The sequence below is a fragment of the Erpetoichthys calabaricus genome, chromosome 18, assembly GCF_900747795.2.
Source record: "Erpetoichthys calabaricus chromosome 18, fErpCal1.3, whole genome shotgun sequence".
Taxonomy (NCBI): Eukaryota; Metazoa; Chordata; class Cladistia; order Polypteriformes; family Polypteridae; genus Erpetoichthys; species Erpetoichthys calabaricus.
This window is the reverse complement of record NC_041411.2, coordinates 77,978,866-78,004,171: the sequence shown is the minus strand read 5'-3', so window position 1 is coordinate 78,004,171 and position 25,306 is coordinate 77,978,866. Positions and strand designations below refer to the sequence as shown.

The window sequence follows — 25,306 nt, the reverse complement described above, 5'->3', positions numbered from 1 at the left end:
ACGGTCTGGTGTCTGCCTGCTGTGTGAGGACTGATTTGGATTCTGTGTCGATGTTCGAAGAAAGGAGCGGTCCCGATCCCCAATAGCAGTAGGTCTGATCTTTACATTCACATATAGCGAGTTGATCTCTGGACTATCCATCTCCATCATTCCATTCTCAGCTGCCGTTTTTTATGGACTTCATCGTGTGTGGTTTTTGTTAGTGCTGTTTGTTATTGTTGAATTTGTGTTTATTGTACATTGCCGTAAAAGGAACTGGGGTGGGATCACTGTAGTTTGTATAGTTATATTTCGTTTATTATTGTTAATACATTCTTCGATTTCTGTTTTATTACCGGTTGCTTTTTTTGTCTCTGTGAAGGGAGTGTGTGAGAGTCGGGCCAAGGCCGGATGCGTTCCTGGGATCCCCACTGAAAAAAAGAAATAAATCACCATCCTATCAACAGGGTTTTTAGTCCGCTACAGAGTGTTAGCTAAAATGGAGCCCTTTGTGTCCGTTTCTGATCTTGATTAGGTGACTTCTTTTCATGTCTGGGTAGATCGAGTATAAAAAGAGTTGTCATTTCTACACGGTGTGACCGAAACGTATGCAAATCCCTGTACCCCATAAATGAAAGTGTGCAATGTCCACGTTAATCACAATGTCAGAATTGTTTGATTTGTACTTTTAAATCAAGGAAAAATGGGTCTCTGTCCCAAGCAGTGTGCATTATGCCTCTTTTCTTGTATCTTTTTGGCCCTTTTGGCTCAGAGGTAAGTTTTACGCCGCAGAAGTGCTAATTAAAGTATTGTTGAGAAATACACCGCATTGGCAGCGACTGCCCAGGTGCTCGACCCTCCCTGTTACTCACGTCTGTCATGGCAGCTGTGTTTCTTCTTGCAGGGACTTCCCGTATCAGGATACATTTTGGGATGACCTCAGATTGAATACAAAAGCTCCTCATGTACTCTAGTAAATTTATAATATTTATGTTTCATTTCTCCATTCTGGCAGCTACCAAGTAAATCTTTTGTGTGTTGGCTCATTCCAGTTACGTCTTTATGAGAAGATGCCGACTCGGGAATATAATGTTAGGCGAAACAAGTCCTGGCAGATTGTTAATGTGGAAGGGTTCATTGCAGGTTTTTCGGTGAGGTGATCATACCTGATGCCCCGCGCCTTCGGTTTAAGGGTCCTTAATTAGCCTGACCTGTTTGGGCTCAGAACGAAAAAAAAAACAAAAAAAGAGGCCACTAGGACTTGTGTGTTCAGCTTTGGTAGGGCATACGGTGGCAGGGGGCTTCACTGTCGAAACAAGTCAAGGAAACATTTAGTGAGAGTAGTAAAATATCTTGTTATCGTGCCTTCTGTGAAAGGCATGATATAAAATAAAGCTTTATTAAATCGTTCTGTATAATTAGAAAATATTTAAATAACTATTTTCCTATCACACAAGCTAATTTGCTTTTAGTCCTTGTAACACAACTAAACAAACTAATGACGCGTTTTGGTAGTGCACTGATAGGAGGCCTTGGTGTATAAAATTCAAAACTGATTATTAATTGAGTTTTTAATCAAACACTTGTACGTAAACAGCGGACTGAATTAGATCTGAAAACAATCGTAGTTCTCCTTGCAATTTTGTGTGTAACATGTTACTTGAAAAGTAAGAAGAATACCCAAATGCTTAAGTTCTGTATTTTTCAAGTCAAAATTTATTTCTTCACAAACATGGCATGGGGCAGGGGTCGAATTATGAGGAGAGATTAAAAGAGCTTAGCCTTTACATTTTAAGCAAAAGAAGTTTAAGAGGTGACCTGATTGAAGTGTTTAAAATTATGAAGGGAATTAGTCCAATGGCTCGAGACGGTGACTTTAAAATGGGTTCATCAAGAACACAGAGACACAATTGGAAACTTGTTGATGGTAAATTTTGCACAAACATAGGGAAGTTTTCCTTTACACATAGAACGATAGACACTTGGAATAAGCTAAAAAGTAGTGTGGTAGACAGTAAGACTTTAGGGACTTTCAAAACTCGACTTGATGTTTTTGGAAGAAATAAGTGGACAGGACTGGCGAGCTTTGTTGGGCTGAATGGCCTGTTCTCGTCTAGAGTGTTCTAATATGCATCTGGCACATGAAATTGTGTCACAAAATGAAGCGTTTTGAATGAATGTTAGAAAATATTTTGCCCGCACCGGTGCTTTACAATGGAGGCAACGGGGCACAACCACAAAAATAATTGCCTAAAAACTTACCAAACTGTCAATACATTTTGATAAAAGATCCATCCCCGTTTCTGATACATGTTTGGGACAAAAAAGATCTAGAAATAGTCTTTTTATTGCATATGACAGGGTGCTGCGAGAGGAGCTGTGGTATTGTATGAGGAAGTCGGGAGTGGCAGAGAAGTACGTAAGAGTTGTACAGGATATAAACGAGGGAAGTGTGACAGTGGTGAGGTCTGCGGTAGGAGTGACGGAGGTGGGATTCCATCAGGGATCGGCTCTGAGCCCTTTCTTATCTGCAATGGTGATGGACAGGTTGACAGACGAGATTAGACAGGAGCCCCCGTGGACTATGATGTCTGCTGATGACATTGTGATCTGTAGCGAGAGTAGGGAGCAGGTTGAGGAGACCCAGGAGAGGTGGAGATCTGCTCTAGCGAGGAGAGGACTGAAGGTCAGTAGGAACACCAAGACAGAATACATGTGTATGAATGAGAGGGAGGTCAGTGGAATGGTGAGGATGAGGGAGTAGAGTTGGCGAAGGTGGATGAGTTTAAATACTTGGGATCAACAGTACAGAGTAATGGGGATTGGAGCAGCCGAAAGAAGAAGAAGGAGAATGCATATTCCCGGTACTATTTTTCTCGAGGTAAGAATATGTTTTCTATTTGCTGCTGTGAGTTTTCACATAAATTGGGATTCGTAAAGTTTATCTAACCTAATGTAATCTAAACACAGAAGTAAATCAAAACAAAACCAACCATGTGGCACAGACAGTTTACTGTGATTTGGTCTTTTGAGAACAAACAGCCCCCTGTCGAGGGGGAAGAGACAAACGCGGAGGTAAGTGCACACAGCTGGTCTTCCTTTCAAATGGCTGAATCTCGTAATATTTATGTTTTTTATTTGGTCAAAAATGACATGTATAAGCTATTTTACAATTTGTGTGCAATCGCAAGCCGCGGATCAATATTTGACAAGTGTCTTGGCGTGGAAAATGGACGTTTCTGGTAAGTTTTGATTTCCGGTGGTGCTTTGTGCCCCTTTTCCTCCATTTTAAGTGCCAGTGTGGGTAAGATATTTTTTGAAGTTCATAGTAATTGCTTAACTTTAGAACACAATTTTTCACGGCAAACTCATTTATGCCATGTTTGTGAAGAAATAACTTTGACTTGAAAAATTCTAAACTTATCCTTTCATGTGTCATCTGAATTAACATTTAGCATAGTCGGAGGCAGTTTATTAAATCGCAAAAGTAAATAAGAATGACGGCATTCGGAGGGTTAATGATCCCTACTGTGGGCTCCTAATCTCACTATTGACTTTGCTCAGTCAGCTAAACAGATTTTTCCATTTGCACTATTCGTATAAATCAGCTCTGTCATGGCTCCTACACAAAGACACTACAGAATAGATGTAAATGTGTTAAACTGGAGTCCTAGTTACACAGCTTCGGCCAGAGGCACTGCTCTTTAATTTGCTTACTGTTAGTAATGCCAGTTTCAATCAGATCCCAGCTCTGTGTCCCTGTGTGAGTCACCGGCTCCTGATCTGGGACAACTCAGACATGCTGACTGTTTTTGCTACAGGCAGTACACAGCAGCACCGCCTGCTCCAGACTGTAGGCTTTGTTGACCAAGGGCTGCTCACACTTCATGCAGGCAAAGTGTTGCTTGTGCCAAGCCCGTCCGTCTGCCAGCTGGTAATCCTCCGTGAAAATGAGCTGAAAAGGTAAATGCGACATATTTAATCAGGGAGTTGTTTTGAGATGTTAATGTAAAATAAACTTATTTTCTAAATTGACTTATCTAGTTCAGGACCTGAGAGAGCCCGTCCCAATTTAAGCAGTACATGGTAAGGCAGGTACCAGAAAAAAAGAGAAGTACAATTTTAGATATGACATATTAACAGTGATCTGTTGACAGAGAGAAGACGACCACCGCACAAGTTGTGATCATACCACCTTTTGGTATGCTCACTGTCATGCATGCGCGTCAGAAGGTCACCATCCAGGTTCCTCCCAGGTATGTAATACAACGGTGTGCAGAGAGGGGGCGCTGCCGCTAACTCGGTTGTTTCCCTTTGCCTCCGGAATGCTGAGAAACCAGCCAGTAAGTGCAATGGACTCCATCCCTTCAGGTCCCAGGACCATAAAAAAAGCCCAGCTGCCTGAAAGGAGGCATCACTTATTGACTAGAGACACTCAGTACAAAACACCTCCTACGTATAAAGAAGCCTTGATAGGCAGCAGTTTATTTGATAGAACACCAGAGGGCGACAGTTTTCATTTATATTCGTGCTATTGAGTGCAATTTCATTTTCGGATTATAAGTAAATGGGAAAGCTGGGTTGGCACCCCAACGTTTATCGTGGTTTTCATTACCTCAGACGACCACAGCACTTACCTGTCAACCAAGAAATCCAGAAGAATAAATAATAATTTACATGTATATACAGTGGTGTGAAAAACTATTTGCCCCCTTCCTGATTTCTTATTCTTTTGCATGTTTGTCACACAAAATGTTTCTGATCATCAAACACATTTAACCATTAGTCAAATATAACACAAGTAAACACAAAATGCAGTTTGTAAATGGTGGTTTTTATTATTTAGGGAGAAAAAAAAATCCAAACCTACATGGCCCTGTGTGAAAAAGTAATTGCCCCCTGAACCTAATAACTGGTTGGGCCACCCTTAGCAGCAATAACTGCAATCAAGCGTTTGCGATAACTTGCAATGAGTCTTTTACAGCGCTCTGGAGGAATTTTGGCCCACTCATCTTTGCAAAATTGTTGTAATTCAGCTTTATTTGAGGGTTTTCTAGCATGAACCGCCTTTTTAAGGTCATGCCATAGCATCTCAATTGGATTCAGGTCAGGACTTTGACTAGGCCACTCCAAAGTCTTCATTTTGTTTTTCTTCAGCCATTCAGAGGTGGATTTGCTGGTGTGTTTTGGGTCATTGTCCTGTTGCAGCACCCAAGATCGCTTCAGCTTGAGTTGACGAACAGATGGCCGGACATTCTCCTTCAGGATTTTTTGGTAGACAGTAGAATTCATGGTTCCATCTATCACAGCAAGCCTTCCAGGTCCTGAAGCCGCAAAACAACCCCAGACCATCACACTACCACCACCATATTTTACTGTTGGTATGATGTTCTTTTTCTGAAATGCTGTGTTCCTTTTACGCCAGATGTAACGGGACATTTGCCTTCCAAAAAGTTCAACTTTTGTCTCATCAGTCCACAAGGTATTTTCCCAAAAGTCTTGGCAATCATTGAGATGTTTCTTAGCAAAATTGAGACGAGCCCTAATGTTCTTTTTGCTTAACAGTGGTTTGCGTCTTGGACATCTGCCATGCAGGCCATTTTTGCCCAGTCTCTTTCTTATGGTGGAGTCGTGAACACTGACCTTAATTGAGGCAAGTGAGGCCTGCAGTTCTTTAGACGTTGTCCTGGGGTCTTTTGTGACCTCTCGGATGAGTCGTCTCTGCGCTCTTGGGGTAATTTTGGTCAGCCGGCCACTCCTGGGAAGGTTCACCACTGTTCCATGTTTTTGCCATTTGTGGATAATGGCTCTCACTGTGGTTCGCTGGGGTCCCAAAGCTTTAGAAATGGCTTTATAACCTTTACCAGACTGATAGATCTCAATTACTTCTGTTCTCATTTGTTCCTGAATTTCTTTGGATCTTGGCATGATGTCTAGCTTTTGAGGTGCTTTTGGTCTACTTCTCTGTGTCAGGCAGCTCCTATTTAAGTGATTTCTTGATTGAAACAGGTGTGGCAGTAATCAGGCCTGGGGGTGGCTACGGAAATTGAACTCAGGTGTGATACACCACAGTTAGGTTATTTTTTAACAAGGGGGCAATTACTTTTTCACACAGGGCCATGTAGGTTTGGATTTTTTTTTCTCCCTAAATAATAAAAACCACCATTTACAAACTGCATTTTGTGTTTACTTGTGTTATATTTGACTAATGGTTAAATGTGTTTGATGATCAGAAACATTTTGTGTGACAAACATGCAAAAGAATAAGAAATCAGGAAGGGGGCAAATAGTTTTTCACACCACTGTAGCACTTTTCTCAATACTCAAAGTGCTTTACATAGAAAGTGGGGAGCCATTTTAACTATTACCAATGCAGCGCATCCACTTGGATGATGTAGTGGCAGCCATTTTGCACCAGCACATTCACCACACATTTGTTATCAGGTGATTAAGGGGTGACAGAGAGTGAGACGGGGGATAATCAGGGGGCCAGAATGACTAGGCCAAGGAGGGCAATTTAGCCTGGAAATCAGGATATAAACCTACACATTATGAAGGATGCCCAGGGATCTTTAATGACCACAGAGGGTTAGGACCTCTGAGGACGTCACCGTGTTTACCTTTCCACTTTGTAACCTGGGCAGCACTGGGTAACTCAGCTCGTTGTGGTGCAACACCAATGTGTCAGTTTTACATTTTGGCTGTTGTGCCAAGCTTATAGCCAATTACAGGCTTGTGAAAAGCATTACGGCTGCTGTTGGGTGCATTGCTACACTGTAGGCAAACCCACCATCTTAGTTCAGCCGTTCCTTTTTACCTGATGGATTTTGTAAGCTTAATTTTTTTAAATCTGAAAACTCCAGTTTTAAGGACAGACCATGATGTATATTGTACTGAGAATGATCATCTTACTGGATCATCTACGCATTCAGCATGTCCTGCTACTACTGAAGTCAATCTGGAGTGTAACTGGTCTATCCCGAATATTAAACCACAGGTAAAGTGACTGCTTAATTCAAGCTTTACGACTTTCTAATGCGACTTTAAAACTGGCTCACCTCATCGCAGCCAGCGCAGCGTGGCTTCTCCGTCTCGCAGTAATGACGGCCACACATCAAAGTCTGGTTCTTCCAAAAGTAGATCAAGTCCACCAGGGGCTCCCGACACTTGGAGCACACAAAGCAAGCTGGGTGCCAGAGGCGCTCATATCCTCCCCTCTCTGCATACACAGCTGGGTGTTCTTTCTTCACCGTTTGCTTGCAGTGCTCACAGTGCTGCGGATGAAACAAATGAGTTAGAATTGAAGGGTTTGGTTTTACAGCAGTGTGGTCACATCAAAAGCTCTCCCATCCATTCCTTTAAATCGCTTTCCTCCATTTGAGACTGGTGCTTTAGGTTTTAAACACTCCAGATATGTGAACACATATGAGCATGAGACTCATAAAACCTTTTAGAAATGCAGCCAGTTTTGATCCTAGAGTGGATTTGGACTCATGAAACCTCCTGGCCAAAAAAATGGATGTGTTTAAACCACACCATCAACAGTTGTGTGACTGCCCTTATTTAATTATAGGACCATCCGAAAATACAGTTTTTACTCGTGTACCACGTGCCCTCGTGTAAGACGTGCACCTTAATTTTTACAAAGATAATCTTGAAAAAAATTTGCCCCGTGTACAACGCACATTGTGATTGTATAGGAAAGCATTTAGGGCACGTTTTCCGCAAAATGCCCTTCTGTTTTTGTTGCATGACGTAAGTTTTTCTTTCTTCCGTCGCCAATCTCGAATACATGACTCTGGAACACCGTACTTGTGACCTGCTGCCCGATTTCCTATCTTCGCTGCTTCCAAAATCACTGCTGAATGACGACACCAAACTGATTCAAGAACAAGAGCGAGAGAGAGAGTGAGAGCATGAGCGAACGAGAGAGAGAGAGAGAGCGCGCGAGCGAGTGAGAGAGAGCGCAAGCTAGCGAGCGAGAGAGAGAGAGCGAGAGCATAAGCGAGCGAGAGCATGAGCGAGCGAGAGAGTGAGAGCATGAGCGAGCGAGAGTGCGAGCTAGCGAGCGAGACAGAGAGCACGAGAGCGAGAGTGTGAGCTAGCAAACGAGACAGAGAGCGCAAGCTAGCGAGCGAGAGAGCACGAGCGAGAGAGACAGTGAGAGCATGAGCGAGTGAGAGTGCAAGCTAGCGAGCGAGACAGAGAGCACGAGAGCGTGAGAGAGAGAGAGAGAGAGTGTGAGCTAGCAAGCGAGACAGAGAGCACGAGTGAGAGAGAGCACGAGGGAGAGAGAGTGCGAGCTAGTGAGCAAGAGAGAGAGCACAAGAGTGCAAGCGAGAGAGAGAGAACGCAAAAGAAAGCGCAAGCGAGAAAGACAGAGCACGAGAGTGCGAGCGAGCGAGCAAGAGAGAGAGAGAGACAGAGAGAGAGAGTGAGCGAGCAAGAGAGAGTGAGAGAGCCCAAGCAGAAGAAGTAAACATTACAGAAAAAAATTTCCTCGTGTATGACTCGCACCTGCTTTTCTAATGCTAATTTTCGGGAAAAAATGTGCGCGTGGTACACTTGTAAATACGGTATTTACTTTTGATTTTGATTTCATATGCTTTATTACTCCCCAAGGAGAAATTGTCTTGTCGGTGGTCATAGAACAGCGTCAACCGTTATACCGCAACCTTGGGAGTAAATTTCAAGTTAAGGGCCCAGCAGAATAGTAGTAGTAGTTTATTTATATAGTGTCCTTCACAGAGCGCTGAACAGCAAATACAGTACAAATACAATAGTTAAAACAAAACCAATAAACACAATAAATAAACAAACTGGAACTATTCAGCACTGATTAAAAGCTTGTTTAAAAAGAAATGTTTTTAGTTGTTTTTTAAAAGAATCAACAGACTCGACTCCACGCACACCACAAGGCAGGCTATTCCATAGTCTCGGTGCCACAGACCGAAAGGCACGATCCCCACAGGTTTTTAGCAGAGTGCGTGGGACAACGAGAAGGCCCCGCTGCCCAGATCTTAGAGTCCAGCAAGCTGTATGGTATTGCAGCAGGCTGGTTAGGTACTCAGAACCTTATCCATGCAAAGCTCTGAAAGTAAGTACCAAAACTTTAAAATGAATTCTATAAAACACTGGGAGCCAGTGCAGTGTGTGCAAAATGGGAGTGATATATAGGTACCTGGCAGCCGCATTTTGAACTAACTGAAGGCGTGAGAGAGAGAGGACCTGCTCGAACCTGTAAAGAGAGCATTACAGTAATCAAGCCGTGAGGAAATAACAGAATGAACGAGCATCTCCAAATTCTGATTTTGAAACAACATTTCTTAGTTTTGAGAGATTTCTTAAATGAAAGAAACACGAGCGGCTGACTGACCTTACATATTCATCAAGCGTCAGGGACTGGTCAAAAATAACCCCAAGGTTACGTAGACGACCCCCTGATAAGGGCGGTTCGGTCCCTGTACAACTGGTGTCAAAGCTTGGTCCGCTTTGCCGGCAGTAAGTCGAACCCGTTTCCAGTGAGAGTTGGACTCCACCAGGGCTGCCCTTTGTCACCGATTCTGTTCATAACTTTAATGGACAGAATTTCTAGGCGCAGCCAGGGTGTTGAGGGGGTCCGGTTTGGTCGACTCAGGATTGGGTCACTGCTTTTTGCAGATGTTGTTGTCCTGTTTGCTTCATCAGGCCGTGATCTTCAGCTCTCTCTGGATCGGTTCCCAGCTGAGTGTGAAGTGGCTGGAATGAGAATCAGCACCTCCAAATCCGAGACCATGGTCCTCAGCCGGAAAAGGGTGGAGTGCCCTCTCAGGGTTGGTAGCGAGATCCTGCCCCAAGTGGAGGAGTTCAAGTATCTCGGGGTCTTGTTCACGAGTGAGGGAAAAATGGAGGGTGAGATTGACAGGTGGATCGGTGCGGCATCCGCAGTAATGCAGGCTCTGCATCGGTCTGTTGTGGTGAAAAAGGAGCTGAGCCATAAGGCAAAGCTCTCAATTTACCAGTCGATCTATGTTCCTACCCTCATCTATGGTCATGAGATATGGGTAGTGACCGAAAAAACAAGATCGTGAATACAAGCGGCTGAAGTGAGTTTCCTCCGCAGGGTGTCTGGGCTTTCCCTTAAAGATAGGGTGAGAAGCTCAGTCATCCGGGAGGGGCTCAGAGTAGAGCCACTGCTCCTCCGCATTGAGAGGAGTCAGATGAGGTGGCTCGAGCATCTGATCTGGATGCCTCCTGGACGCCTCCCTGGCAAAGTGTTCCGGGCACGTCCAACCGGGAGGAGGCCCTGGGGAAGACCCAAGACACGCTGGAGGGACTATGTCTCGGCTGGCCTGGGAGCGCCTCGGGATTCTCCCGGAAGAGCTAGAAGAAGTGGCCGGGGTCTTAATCCAGCCTTCTTTCCAGATGTTACTCAGTTTTTTATTTGAGACTCCTGTGACCTCAACAATAACACATCTTTATATATAATACGCTACCGTGGCTGTCCAGGATTTTAAATCACCTGTAGCTCGCAAACCGTTTCACCAATTGACCTGAAGTTTGGTACACATACGTGACGTCTACTGTCCGCTTTCGGGGTGATGATTGACCTCCAGGGTTATTCCTTTTTTTATTTTTATTGTAGAATGAACTCTCGGCAGCAGCCAGCAGGGCGGCAGTGCGGCGCATGCGTGCGGGCGCCGATCTCATCCCTACCACCTTCGCCGTCACTTCCCCTACCTCTTCATATCTTAAATCATTCTTGAGGCAGATTGAAGACTGAAGTGCCAGCTTAAGTGAAAAATTTAAGAAAATGAATTAAGTAATTGCAACACAAACACTGACTTAATCAGTTCTAACGCGAAAAGATGCCGACGAAAGAAAGAGAAGCAGCGGGCGGCTAGGGTGGAGAAAAGAAGAGCGGCTCAGGAAGCAGCAAGCGCATCAACCTCTGAGCAAACGAATGATAAACATACAGAGAAAGAGGAGGAAAACTAGGAATGCTCAAGTCAAGTGGATTCACTGCACGTCATCGTGCAGTCCGCCATTACTGGTAATGGTATAATAACTGTAACATAATAACCCCCTAATCCACTGTCCTTAAATATTAATACAGAAATAGAAATAAACTTGAACTTGGAATGTTCAATTAATGATTTTGGATTCTACCTTTGTTATTCACCCACTGACCTTTATGGACAAGGTAAGACTTTTTAATCTGAAGACAATATTGATGGCGGTGTTGGGTTTCTTTATGTATTGACCTGGGCAATGTTAAAAAAAATATCTCAATGCCTACTTAAATCTTCTAGGCTGGATCAGGAAGAAAATCAACCTTCTAATCACTGTCCATTTTTCTATATATACTGTATAACATCATTGCTTAAATGTACAGAAATGTACTGTTATTCAGATAAACTATCCACAAAAAAAAAATAAGACAATTGTAGTTAGAGCAGAAAACAAAGCCGATAAAAGCATAATCCATCTTTTCATCTCTTCATCCATTTTGATGAAGTGTGTTTAGGCCAGCAGCATTATATACCAGGCAGGATGCGACTCTAGATAGGAGGCCAGTGCACTGCAGAGCACCTTAACACAAACGCAGACACACACTTACAGAACTGGGCATGGAATGGAGATACGACAATTGGTGGACTGGTGCAAGTAAAACAATCTGTCTCTTAACGAGATGATCGTGGACTTCAACAAGAGCCATGCTGTCTAAACTCCACTGCACGTCGAGGATAATGAGGGGCAGCTGGTCAACAGCACCAAATTCCTTGGTGTGCACCCGACACCTGACCTTACTTAGTCAAGGAAAGGCACCTCGGTGTCTCCACTTCCTTTAGCAGCTCAGAAAGACAAGCCTACCTCTTCCCCATTCTCACAACATTCTACATGGACAACCTTTGAGAGCGTTCTGTACAGCCACATCACTGTCTTGTTTGGGAACTGCAGTGTCTCCGACCACAAGGTCCAACAACCAATACTGCACACATCTTTATTAAGCACTGCAAAGGCTACAGCATTATGGAGGACGGCTCCCACCACTCCCATGGTCTCTTTGTTCTAGTATCTAGCACCATCTGGCAGAAGGTTCTGTAGCATCCAAACCAGTTCTTCCAGGTTCTGCAACAACTTCTATCCCTTGGCGGTCTGGACTCTGAATTCTGCGCTGCCCCCACCACCATAGAGGGGCAGCTGGGTGACAGACAACTCAGCGAAAATACAACTTGGCGACATTCTTTACCAGTTAGGTTCAAAGAGATTTTTTAATGATATTTAAATGACAACGTGATTTAAAATGTTGAAAATAAATTTATAAATGTTGAGAGTCTGCGGTGGGTTGGCACCCTGCCCGGGATTGGTTCCTGCCTTGTGCCCTGTGTTGGCTGGGATTGGCTCCAGCAGAACCCCGTGACCCTGTGTTCGGATTCAGCGGGTTGGACAATGGATGGATAGATGGATGTTGAGAGTAAACATACTCTCAGCGCCGTACTCGCAGGTCACCTTTGTAGTCTAAATATCGTTATCATACGATTACAATCAATACAATTTATATAAAGGATTAGCAATTTTGGTTGCAGAAGATAATGTAAGATAGAGTTTGTTCCATCTGCAGAATAAAGTTTATTTGTCAATTATAAAAATTTATTTTCAACATTTTAAATCACGTTGTCATTTAAACATAACTTTTCGCCGGGTTGTCTTTTCGCCGAGTTGTCTTTTCACAGGTTTGTCTTTTCTCCGGGTCGTCTTTTCGCCCGGTTGTCTTTTCACAGGTTTGTGTTTTCGCCGGGTCGTCTTTCGCCCGGTTGTCTTTTCGCCCGGTTGTCTTTTCGCCCGGTTGTCTTTTCACAGGTTTGTGTTTTCGCCGGGTCGTCTTTTCGCCGGGTTGTCTTTTCGCCGGGTTGTCTTTTCGCCGGGTTGTCTTTTCGCCGGGTTGTCTTTTCGCCGGGTTGTCTTTTCGCCGGGTTGTCTTTTCACAGGTTTGTCTTTTCTCCGGGTCGTCTTTCGCCTAGTTGTGTTTTGGCCGAGTTGACTGTCGCCTAGTTGCCACCGAACCCCCCACCACTGCCCTCTACCCTGACCTCTATAAATATATGCAGTACATTTGTTAATACTGTTTTTACTATTAATTGTTATGCTTATTTATGTCATGTCATTTTCTGACCTGCTTTATCCAGAAAAGGGTCATGGGGGGTGCTGGAGCCTAGCCCAGCTAGCATAGTTCGCAAGGCAGGAACAAACCCTGAATAGTGCACCAGTCCATCACAGGGTGAACACACAAACCAAACACACACTAGGAACAATTTGCCATCGACAAGTCACCTAACCAGCATGTCTGTGGGCTGTGGAAGGAAACCGAAGCACCTGGAGAAACATGAGGAGAACATGCAAACTCCACGCAGGGAGGACGCAGAACGCGAACAAGCCACCGCTGTGCCACCCTATTTATTTATGTATGTATTACTGTCTATTTCAATTTATTATTATCTATTCATTTATCTATTATTTTTTATTTATTTAATTATCTCTGTGTATAGTGGAGCTCTCTACTTGTCTTGCACTTGTCCTTTGTTAACATAGATAGATAGAGATAGATAGATAGTTCCTAAACTAAACTGCGATCATCGGGATGTCTGCACAAGTGTTGGTGGAAAGAGACTACTGGCTGTCAATGTTTGGCACCATAGCATAACATAACATTGTCGGACCTCCTTATTCCAGGTCAGGGTCAGTCAGCCTATCTGGTCAGATGTGGGTGCAAGGAAGGAGGCAATCCTGGACAGGCACCAGACCGTTATAGTGCCCACTCGTACACACAAAGCCACACTCACACAGAAGAACGAGGCCAGTTTAGAAATGCAAAAATATTCTACATGCTCATCTTTTCACAGAGCATAAAAACATTGAAGTTGCTCCAGTTTTGTTAATATTACTTTTCCTATAAGTATCAACAGGATGTTCTGTGCCATAACACTTGTTTTTTTGTCTTTAGTTCCACACATAGCAATCACAAATATAAATAAGTTCCTAAATCTTTTTGAAGCCTTTAAACTTGCTGATTAAAGCAATATCGTGCATTTACAAAAAACTGAAAATCCTACTTCTATCGGTCGTCTTTCATTTTCTGCTGGACCGTTTCCCAGATTGCTGCTATTAAATCTCCTGACAGACTTTCATCCTGGTGAACTGCAAGAAAGCCACAACCCACAATTAATGACGAGCCCAGAGATTTTAAAATACTAATCCATATGAAAGACCACACCAAATTAAAGTAGTGGGGAGGAACATCTGCTGCAGCGTTTCTGCTTTTGCAGATGAACCAAGATGTAGGACGAGGCCAGAAGGAAGTCTGCCACACTCACAGCACACATAAGCAAACCTGGAACTTCCATCTGAGTCTCATTTTATTATCTACAGACCATCTACTGTACATAATCCAAAGCCTCTATAAAGTTCACAGAGTTCCTTACTTTTAACTTCATTCCTTTATTGCCATTAAGCATGTCAAGTCTGTTGGTGGGACTGCAGCATTTTCAACACCTAATTAAAGCAACTGTTTGGCCATTAAAATCCTTAGAAATCATCTTTCTCGGTATTTCTGTTCATTTGAGGGTGAAAATATGCTAAAGCTATTCAGTTTACGAAGCAGCTCTGTGCAGCCTCCGGGCATGTCAGCAGATCTAGGAACAAACACACACACACACACACATGCTTGTGCACTGGTTCACGTTTTACAGAAGACAGAATCACAGACATTACAGGGTTAACCATCCCAGACATTTAGGGAGATTCTTCTCAATTTTTTAATTTGATACAATTTAGATGACAGTCCTACGATGGCACAGGGTACAAAAAGGAAATGTGTGTTATATGTAATCTTTTTCTTTAAGTTGCTTCTGTTTTTCTTCTTAAACACTGTGCAAAAAACTGTGCCTATTGCAGCACTTCTTGTGTGATTTTGGGCTATACAAAAATAAATTGTATTGGGGTAGCGCGGTGGCGCAGTGGTTAATGGTTAGGAGACCTGGGTTCGCTTCCTGGTCCTCTCTGCGTGGAGTTTGCATGTTCTCCCCATGTCTGCATGGGTTTCCTCACACAGTCCAAAGACATGTAGGTTAGGTGGATTGGCGATTCTATATTGCCACAAGTGCGCGCTGTGTGTGTGTGCCCTGCGGTGGGTTGGCGCCCTGACCGGGGTTTGTTTCCTGCCTTGCACCCTGTATTGGCTGGGATTGGCTTCAGCAGACCCCCGTGACCCTGTAGTTAAGATATAGCGGGTTGGATAATGGATGGATGTAATGAATTATATTTGTTACAGTTGTTTTTGTTGGTTTATTTTTGGCTTAAAGACTTCATTTCTGCCTTCTTGATTACGACTCTTGTTTTAGATAGATAGATAGATAGATAGATAGATAGATAGATAGATAGATAGATAGATAGATAGATAGATAGATAGAGAAGGCACTATATTACAGACAGATGGAGAGATAAATACTTAGATATGAAATATATATATATAAAAGTCAATGTATGTGTGTGTATGTGTGTGTGTTCCAGCATCACTTCCAAACGGCTGGAGCGATTCTCATGAAACTTGGTACACATATTTCTCAATGGTCGACTGAAAATACTGTGGGGTGAAATCAACCCTTCTGGGTATGGTGGGGAGTGATCTTGTGGTCTTGTATGCGTGTTATCATCCAGTTGACACTCAGAACGACCACTGGAGGGCGAACTGGAGGTGACTGCCAGCAATCTTTACGTTTGAGCCCCACCACCGCGCCCACCTATTGATTTTGAACTTAAATACAGTTGGCTGGTTCTGAGCGTCAACTAGATGATAACATACATACAAGACCGCCAGACAAGCACATTAGTGAGTCTTCATTGTTTGCTAATTTATTTTTATTTTTAAAGTTGTGTTTTTTTTTTTTGTTATATTTTTCTCAAACAATTAAAAAAAAAAAAAACACTTTATTTTCCTCCTGGGTAATGCTGGGTATTTCAGCTATGTTAGCTAGTGTGCTATATAATAGATAGATTGACCGATAGATATGAAAGGCACTATATAATAGACAGATAGATATGAAAGGCACTATATAATAGATGGATAGAGTAGTTGGCAGGATTAGATAGATAGATAGATAGATAGATAGATAGATAGATAGATAGATAGATAGATAGATAGATAGATAGATAGATAGATAGATAGATAGTCAAGGACAGCTTTCACTGTCAATGGTACAAAAAATGAGGTGCCATGGAGGAAACAAATTCTGAAAGGAACCATTATGTAGCTTTACAGGCACCTGAAGGTTCAGGGGTGCAGGCACACCAAGATCCAGTATAGGGAGTCCCTGGAGTGAATGGAAGGTCACCCCCGACATCATAAGTGTTTCCAGGACTTGGCTAGTATGGGGCACAAAATCTCCTTACATCTAGACCACCTTTGAGTGCAGAGTTAGATGTTCTGCCAAAGTGACACCCGGAAAGCCAAATGGAAGAGACCAGGTGATGAAACTGTAAGTCAGACAATTGATCGATCAATCAATAGATAGACAAGATGGGAAAGGCTCTTTATGATAGAGAGATAGATAGATGTGAAAGGTGCACCAAACTGACTAAAAGTAATAAAATCAGAAGTGGTCTCTCCTGGACTTTCTCATATACTCAGATATGGGGATGGATATTTGAGGAGTAGACCACAAGAGAATGATTCTATTTTTATATTGTGTACATTAAAGAACCATCAACAACAAATCCAATCAAATTAATAATATATTGAACAATTATTATAAAAGTAAAGTTGAATACATCGGACGTTGTAGCATAAAAAAGTACCATTTTAGCTCAAAAGTTGATAGAAATCTATGTTTTATACCTAATACTTGTATGCAAAATTTGGTTGACCTAAGTGAAAACGTACTCAGGTTATTGTGTTTACACACAGACACACAGAGACATAATTCCAAAGATTGTATTTTTGGACGAGTACAATCCTTTCCCTACGAGAAAGCAAATCGGACTCAGGGAGGTCTAAAACGTCGAGATTCATCAAAATCTAGAGGTCAAAATTTTGGATGATTACAATACCTTCCTCCGTATACAAGGAATTAAAAAGTGAAAAGGTGTTGTCATTTCTACACGGTGTGACCGAAATATATACAAATCCCCTTAAATGAAAGCCTGCGATGTGCACTTTAATTCATATCAGAATTGTTTGATTTATATTTTTTAAACTGTGGAACAGATGGGTAAATCAAGCAAAAATGTGTGTTTGTCCCAAACGTTATGGAGGGCACTGCTGAGCATCCTCTTGATTTTATCACATAACTACACAACCAAAAGAATGCAAATTTTTTCCCCCCATTTCAGAACTCCACATAATTAAACCTGCCATTTTCAATTTTAGCACTATAAGAACGTAGATGTAAAACTCATAACCAAACATCTGTTGTATATTTAAAGTATGTCTTTATATATCCTCATAGCTTACCATTTGCTAAAGACTTTGCATTTGTTAAGGGGGATTTTATGTCTGGATTTGAGAAGGTCATGTGAGGACCCAAGTCCAGCTTCTCAAAATTCTCAGAGGTATCAGCAACATTTTTTCAGTTTAATGAAGAGAGGCGAGATTGAGTTGGTTTGGACATGTGCAGAGGAGAGATGCTGAGTATAATGGGAGAAGGGTGTTAAGGATAGAGTTGCCAGGCAAGAGGAGAAGAGGAAGAAAGCCTAAGAGAAGGTTTATGGATGTGGTGAGAGAGGACATGAAGGTGATGGGTGTGACAGAACAAGATGACAAGGACAGGAAGAGATGGAAGAAGATGATCCGCTGTGGCAACCCCTAACGGAAGTAGCAGAAAGAAGAAGAAGAATGAAGACTCACACAACAGAACATGTCAAAAGTATGGGAAGGGCGTTCAGGAGAGAAACAAGCAAGTACTTTTAAAATCAAAAGATTCTGGGAATCTGGACTAAAAAGATATTTCCAACCATACTGCAAAGGCTGCTGAGATATTTGAGATACTGTACACTTCAGCAATTAAAAGCTGGTATGAATTAAATGTGTTTTTATTATAATTTCCATATTTTTGCTTTAATGGATATGACTTCAGATTAGAAATGGAAATTAAAAAATATATCTTTTCAGGAAATAAAAACTAACATAAAGGGGGTGGTTAGTGGCGGTATGAATTGGTCACCTTGCACTTCTGACAGCCACATTTGTCAGCTTGGTTTTGATGTTCCACCAGCAGCAATATACTGCAGAACTGAACTGAAATGCTTAACATGTAGGAATGCATAAAAACAAAATCACAATATTATTGTATGTAATCACAATATTAATCATAATATTACCCATTTATCATTATAATATCAAATGCTGTCCTTGGCCAGATGCCAATATGTTTCCACAGCTCTGTAGAAAAGCAAGATGGCTAACAGAAATATAACAGTATGCTGCCAAATTAAGTGTAATAACAGTGGATTATAGCAGTCTGTTTAATCGAAGGTTGCACCAAACTATCATGAGTAGTGCTGATAACTGAATTAACCAAAGCGTTCTTTGCAGCGAATTTGCTAGGTGACCTCGTTTGGTAAATTTTTTCCTGAAAGTTCACCAGGCGGCCAGCTTAGATGAACTTATTTTTCCCAGTGCCCCATGATGCTTTGCAAGGCCAGCGTGACATCACAGAGCTGTAGTAGCCATCTTGGATGGAAATATCGCTATCCAATCACAGATTCTTCTTTCGGCTGCTCCCGTTAGGGGTTGCCACAGCGGATCATCTTTTTCCATAATTGTCTGTATATTGATTTGGAAAAATTTTACACTGGATGCCCTTCCTAACGTAACCCTCCCCATTTATCCGGGTTTGGGACCAGCACAAAGAAACACACTGGTTTGTGCATCACCTGTGGCTGGGTTAAAAATCACGACTGTGTTCCAGTATACACCAATCCCTAGGCATTGCTACTGAATCACATTCACGACCACACCAAACGATGGTGAACTCACTGAACCAATTATTGTCAGTCTGTGGCGGAATGTGTACACTAGTGATAAAAGACTACACTAAGTCCTGCCTTCAGTCTCTCAAAAGACAAATGCATTGTGTGGCGGAGGAGGCTATCATTAACCTCATGCGTAAGAGTTGCCTCCCCTTTGCATTTCAAAATTCAACCGATGAAACCTCTAGGCTTCATTTAGTGAAATGTGGAGTCGGAGAACAAATATGTGAATGTGTTTAGCAGTGCACATCTGGTTTATGTCTAGCTACTAATTTTTATAAAACAGAAACTGTGGTTTGGCTAAGCGGCGCATTCAAAGAGGACAGGAGCAAAACGTAACCATGGCCGACCATTCTCAGTAATCTTCAATTAGTGGATATTGAGGAGCCAAGCTCTAATAACTAGATAGTCTACTGGGCATACTAAACAAATAAAAAGAAGAGGAAACTTCTTTAAATTAAAAAAAAAAATTGAAATATCACAAAATATTATTCAAAAGTTGATGCCCAGAGCTGGAATCGACACCAGCTCTCCGCATTCCTGGAGCGGATGAACGGATTAGAAAAATTGGAAGGATGGATAGTAATAAATAAATGTTATTTTAATGAACAGAGAATTTTGGAAATTCTTAATAATATCCAAGAAAAATGTACAGGCTAACACTCCTTCATACCTCCATCCAATTTCTAAATTGTGCCAGGTGCAAGGCAGCAACCAAGGCTCCCTACTGGGCACCTACAGTCGTGTGTTACCAGTTAGCCTAAGATCCACATCTTCATGGAGTAAACTGCCTCTGGAGAAAACCACTGCACTATTACGCTGCCCCACATGTACAAAAAAGCTGACAGAAAATGACATGTCAGTCGGAGTGGCGTCCAACTCAGATCCTGCAAGGATGCGGGCCACTTTCTTAATTCATAACCAATTAGTGCTGTCTAATCGAACATCCTTCATTTTCTTAATTTTTTTGGTTTGCTCATTAAGATTTGTAACCATCAGTTGTTTCTTTTTTTCCTTAACCAACAAATGACCAGCTAACTCAGGGGTCTCCAACTCAGTTCCTGGATGACCACCATTTTCACTCTCATCCGTTTCTTAATCAGAACTCAGTTCTTGTTGTAAATGAATCCTGTTCATTAATTCTATGGCCTCTTAGTGCTCACATTTTGCCCTATGCGTGCAGGGTACACATCTAGATGGAGCGCTGATTGGGTAGTGACATCACACGAACCCACCCTGCACCTGGGAACACTAAAGTCTTTACAAATGGTTTTATTTCCTTGCCCTGATCTGTGCCTCACTGTAATCTGATCACGGGGGTCTACAGAGTGTCCCTTGGACTTCATGGCTTGGTTGTTGTGCTGACATGCAGTGTGAATTGTAAACCTTCCTATACACAGGTACACGTGAGCCTTCCGAAACGATGTCCAATCCCTTCAATTTGCCACAGGTGGGCTCCAATCACTGCGGTGGGCTGGCACCCTGCCTGGGGTTTGTTTCCTGCCTTGCGCCCTGGTGTTGGCTGGGATTGGCTCCAGCAGACCCCCCCCCGAGACCCAGTAGTTAGAATATAGCGGGTTGGATAATTGATGGGCTCCAATGAAGTTCTACAATCATCTCGGGGAGAATTAAAGCAAACAACAGGCACGTGTGGAAGGCCATAGCAAAAGGTCTGAAAACTTCTAACGATTTCAGTTTTTAATTTCTAATAAACTTGCAAGCCTTTCAGAAAACTTGTGTTCACCGGCCACTACACTACCAAGACTTATACCTTGGATTACCTGAGGTTTCTTGTTTTAATAACAAGCCATACTCCTTACAAGTTGTCTTATTTTTGCCAATACGGTGAAGTAACCAGAAACAGTAAACAGGTATGTAAAATTAAACACTGATATATTGGAAAATAAAAGACAGACAAACATTCAATAATAAGTATGTATGTGCGCGCAAACCACCTTATCCCAAAATCACCAGTGACTAAGTACTATATATAATACAGTGGAACCTCGGTTTGTGAGAATAATTCGTTCCGGAAATGTGCTCACAGTCCAAAGCACTGGTATATCAAAGCGAATTTCCCCATAAGAAATAATGGAAACTCAGATGATTCGTTCCACAACTCAAAACTATTCATATAAAAATGATTAATACAAAATATAAAGTAAAAATACATAAAACAGATTAACCTGCACTTTACCTTTGAAAAGAATCATGGCTGGTGTGAGTGAGTTTCTAAACTCTTGTGGGATTCCACCCAACGGGACGACACACGGAAGAGCGTCCCAAAGCAATCGCAGTCTCCCAGCGCTGTAGCAGTTCACCGTAAAAGCGAATCCGAAAAGATCGCGGACATGCTATAAGCACCTGCCGTCGAGGGGTGATACAAGGAACAAGGGAACATTATAAATGCGCAGGGCACAGTACTACTTGGCCACCGCCCTGCCTGACTGCTATGTCTCTATATAGGAGAGTGGCAGATCCCGCTACAATAAATAACTGCGCTGTTGCTGTTTCAAGCTGAATAAAGATGGTGTTGCTAAAGTACTGAGACTCAGCTTCGTGTTTTGGGGTGCAAGACGGGGACTCGCATGTCACAGCGCACACACGCACACACACACACACAGTCACAATGCTGTAGTACACAGTATACGCTTGTACGGATGTTGACTATATGAATGAGGCACACCGACTCAGACGGAGAATAGGAGACGATTGCCCACAATCCTGCAGCGAGAGAGAGAGAGAGAGAGAGAGAGAAGCACCATCAGCTCAGTTGTGATCACATGACGCTCAGCCGACAAAGCGTATACATACTCCTCGTATTCCAAGACCTCGCTCGTTTATCAAGTCAAAATTTATTAAAAATTTTAGCTCATCTTGCAAAACACTTGTAAACCAAGTTACTCGCAAACCGAGGTTCCACTGTAATACAAATATTTACATTAAACCTTCCCTTGCCCATAAACAATGAACAAAAGCACACAACACAAATACAAACATGGATTTGATAAACACAAATGTGGTGAAAAATGTGTCCCAAAATAAAGTCCGACAACAAAACAACCTCACCGTAAATGTCCTGGCAATGGTTGGAATGGATTCGAACCCCGGGATTCCTCGGCTCTGGCTGTTGTGATGTAGGAATGGTAGCAGGCGGTGGAATTAAGCAATAAATAGCACTGATGAGTTTGTAGATGGGTGGTAAATTGTCTTTTCCCCTCTCTTTCTCTCTCTCTCTTCTCGACTCTCGCCTCCTGTTTTGTCCCTGCTCCTCTGTTTTAAATGTAAAATGTCCCGGATGTATCTGGTGTGTAAACAGGTGATTTCTGTCTCCATTATTCTTCCCCTCTGCACTTACGGGGACAACATTCACTGACGCACACATAACGGACAGTAAACGGGACGATGGAAACAAAACGCACTCGGCACAAACATAGAATATACTATTATGTAGCTCCGCTACAACCTTAACAGATCACGCTGTCTGTAATTGAGCTTCCCAGAATGCTGCACTTCTCTGTGCCACTTGCCTTTTTTGTCTTAGTTCATGACAACTAGAAAAACTGTTTTTATTCAAGACAGCAAAGAGTAATCGGGAAGAAAATGAACTCGGCATTGAAAGTTATAGCAGTAGACGGCAATATTTCATCTGTCATCACCACTTTTGAAAATATTACTTGTCAATTTTAATTTGACTTTACACTATTTTTATGTTTTACGTTTTTCCTCTGAAGATGCTACCTGCTTTATTAGAGACTTTAATCCAAATTTGAATACGAGTGGACTTGATGGGCAGACGGTGGGTCTCTCATAGAGTAAACATGGTGCACCGAAGCTCCAGGAGGTTTACCTTTACCTTGAGTCGCAGTTTCCTATTCCACCCAACAACAAAAAGATTTGTCCCAAGACATAAAAACGTCTTAAATTCATGCACATTTCTAAACTTGTTAGCTAATTGTGTAATGGCTTTCAAAATAGTTCACAATTTGTAAAGTGTGAAATGGTGCTATAGCAACGTAGAGTCTGCTTCATTCCATAAGGAACCAATCAGAGATAATTTGCAAAGAAACTTACAAAAACATCTTCTGTATTCATTAGTATTGAATTACGCACCCAAATCCCTCCTGTTCAATGAGATCCAGATTGTGCTCACAGCATTTACAGCCTGAAGCGGTAGCTGTGAAAAAGCAACGTTAAAGATTAAAGCACTTTGAAAGCCACATTGGAGTCTGGAACCCGTTACTGTATTTGGGATGATCCACTGCTGAAACAAAGATAAAATACATACATACAGTACACGAGTTGAAAGTTGATCCCATCCACTATTTCTTAAAATTCTCCGACTCTGCATTAAAGCTACTCTGCCCTTGAAGGTCACATGCATTTCAGCCTGGTTCTGTTGTCGTGCTCCAACAAATTAACAAGCCAACAGTGTGACCGACTAGTGCCTGGGGTGATCAAGGTAGATGTTCAACCACTGAATGCTTATATCAGCCAGGACATGCCTCTTACCATGTGATCACATTATAGAAATACGGAAACAACTCCATTGTACCCAAAAAGCACTTGGGAAGTTATCCACTGAGTAGAAAATCATTGTTGGTGGGCCTCACCAGTATGTACCAGTTTTCGGCTATTGAGTGACTGCTTTCATTAATATCAATGAATTTAGGATTAAACAGGGTGACCTGCTCAGCACACTAACACTTCCTTGAAGTACTCAAGTGTCTGTCCACACCATCAAAAGTGGCACTGTAGAAATATAGAATCGACTGTAGCCTATTATAATTAGTGTATTAATAAACATCATCAGTCAGCAGCCATAACACCTGTACTTCAGAACAGGTAATCAACCTGAAGGTAAGCACGCTCAGGCGTAGCCATTAGAACATTTGAACACTCCAGACAAGAACAGGCCATTCAGCCCAATGAAGCTTGCCAGTCCTGTCCACTTATTTCTTCCAAAAAAAACATCAAATCGAGTTTTGAAAGTCCGCAACGTGTTACTGTCTACCACACTACTTGGTCGCTTATTCCAAGTGTCTATCGTTCTTTGTGTAAAGAAAAACTTCCTAATGTTTGTGCGAAATTTACCCTTAACAAGTCTCCAACTGTGTCCCCGTGTTCTTGATGAACTCATTTTAAAGTCACTGTCTCGATCCACTGGAATAATTCACATCATCATTTTAAACACTTCACTCAGTTCTCCTCTTCATTTTCTTCTCCTTAAACTGTAAAGGCTCAGCTCTTTTAATCTTTCCTCATAACTCATCACCTGTAGCCCTCTAATCAGCCTCGTCACTCTTCTCTGGACCTTTTCTAGTGCTGCTATGTCCTTTTTGTAGCCTGGAGACCAAACGTGCACACAGAACTCCAGATGAGGCCTCACTAATTCATTATAAAGGATGAGCAGAACCTCCTGTGACTTGTACTCCACACATCAAGGCGTTATATAACCTGACATTCTGTTAGCCTTCTTAATGGCTTCTGAACACTGTCTGGAAGTCGATAGCTTAGTGTCCATTATGACTCCTAAATCCTTCTCATAAGCTGTAGCCAGTACTTTGATGGGTGTCCTTCGTAAAAGAGTAGGGTGTATTGCGATGTCCTGGCTAAGTTGTCCACCATAGCCTACTCATTCTGGCCCCCTAATCATCCTCTGTTTCTAAATGGCTAACTCTTTCAGCCCTTCAACATCTAACAACTAGTGTGTGGTGAGTGTACTGGAGCAAAATGGTTGCCATTGCGTCGTCTAGGTGGATGCTGCACATTAGTGGTGGTTGGAGTGGCTTCCCCCTCACTATGTAAAGCACTTTGAGTAGTGAGAAAAACACTGTATATATTTAAGGAATCATTATTATTATCATCATAGAACTATGTTTACTACAAAAGGCCCTATACACCTATGCTGGACTGATTATTATGTCCAAAAGCGTGACCCTGCCTCCTAGAGATAAAATTATACTTGTAGTCTGCAATGAGTCCTTTATCTCATCCTGCGTCTCCTGAGCTCTCCTCACTATGACTAATACACACAGAGCCTGTGATTCAAGGGATCAGCATTTTATTTACTATGGGGTGGGCTGTCCCTGTCACTGCCCGATCTGTGCTACATTGTAAGGAGCATAATGTACTTAATCCAGTAAAAATGCAACCTGCAATGAACCTATGCAGGACATTAAAATATGTTCATAATATTCTCATTATGGCCATCTAATTTACCCATAAAATAAAAAAAAAAATGCGTGTGATTTGCATATCTGACTGGAATACCAATCGGGTAGTGACATTACGCATGCATGCATGTACCGTAAATTATTCT

The 25,306-nt window shown here is 42.2% G+C and overlaps 1 protein-coding gene across 1 annotated transcript in view; it reads right to left on the bottom strand.

Annotated features, from left to right (window-relative positions):
- Positions 1 to 766: 766 nt before the first annotated feature.
- The window catches only part of lmcd1 (LIM and cysteine-rich domains 1), a 94,693-nt gene continuing 70,153 nt past the window's right edge, over positions 767 to 25,306 (bottom strand). The window contains exons 5-6 of the mRNA XM_051921029.1: positions 7,038 to 7,253; positions 767 to 3,934 (exon numbers count right to left, since the gene is read on the bottom strand). Coding sequence (XP_051776989.1) covers positions 3,773 to 3,934; positions 7,038 to 7,253 — 378 coding nt within the window. The 3' untranslated portion in view covers positions 767 to 3,772. The remainder of the gene's footprint in view (positions 3,935 to 7,037; positions 7,254 to 25,306) is intronic.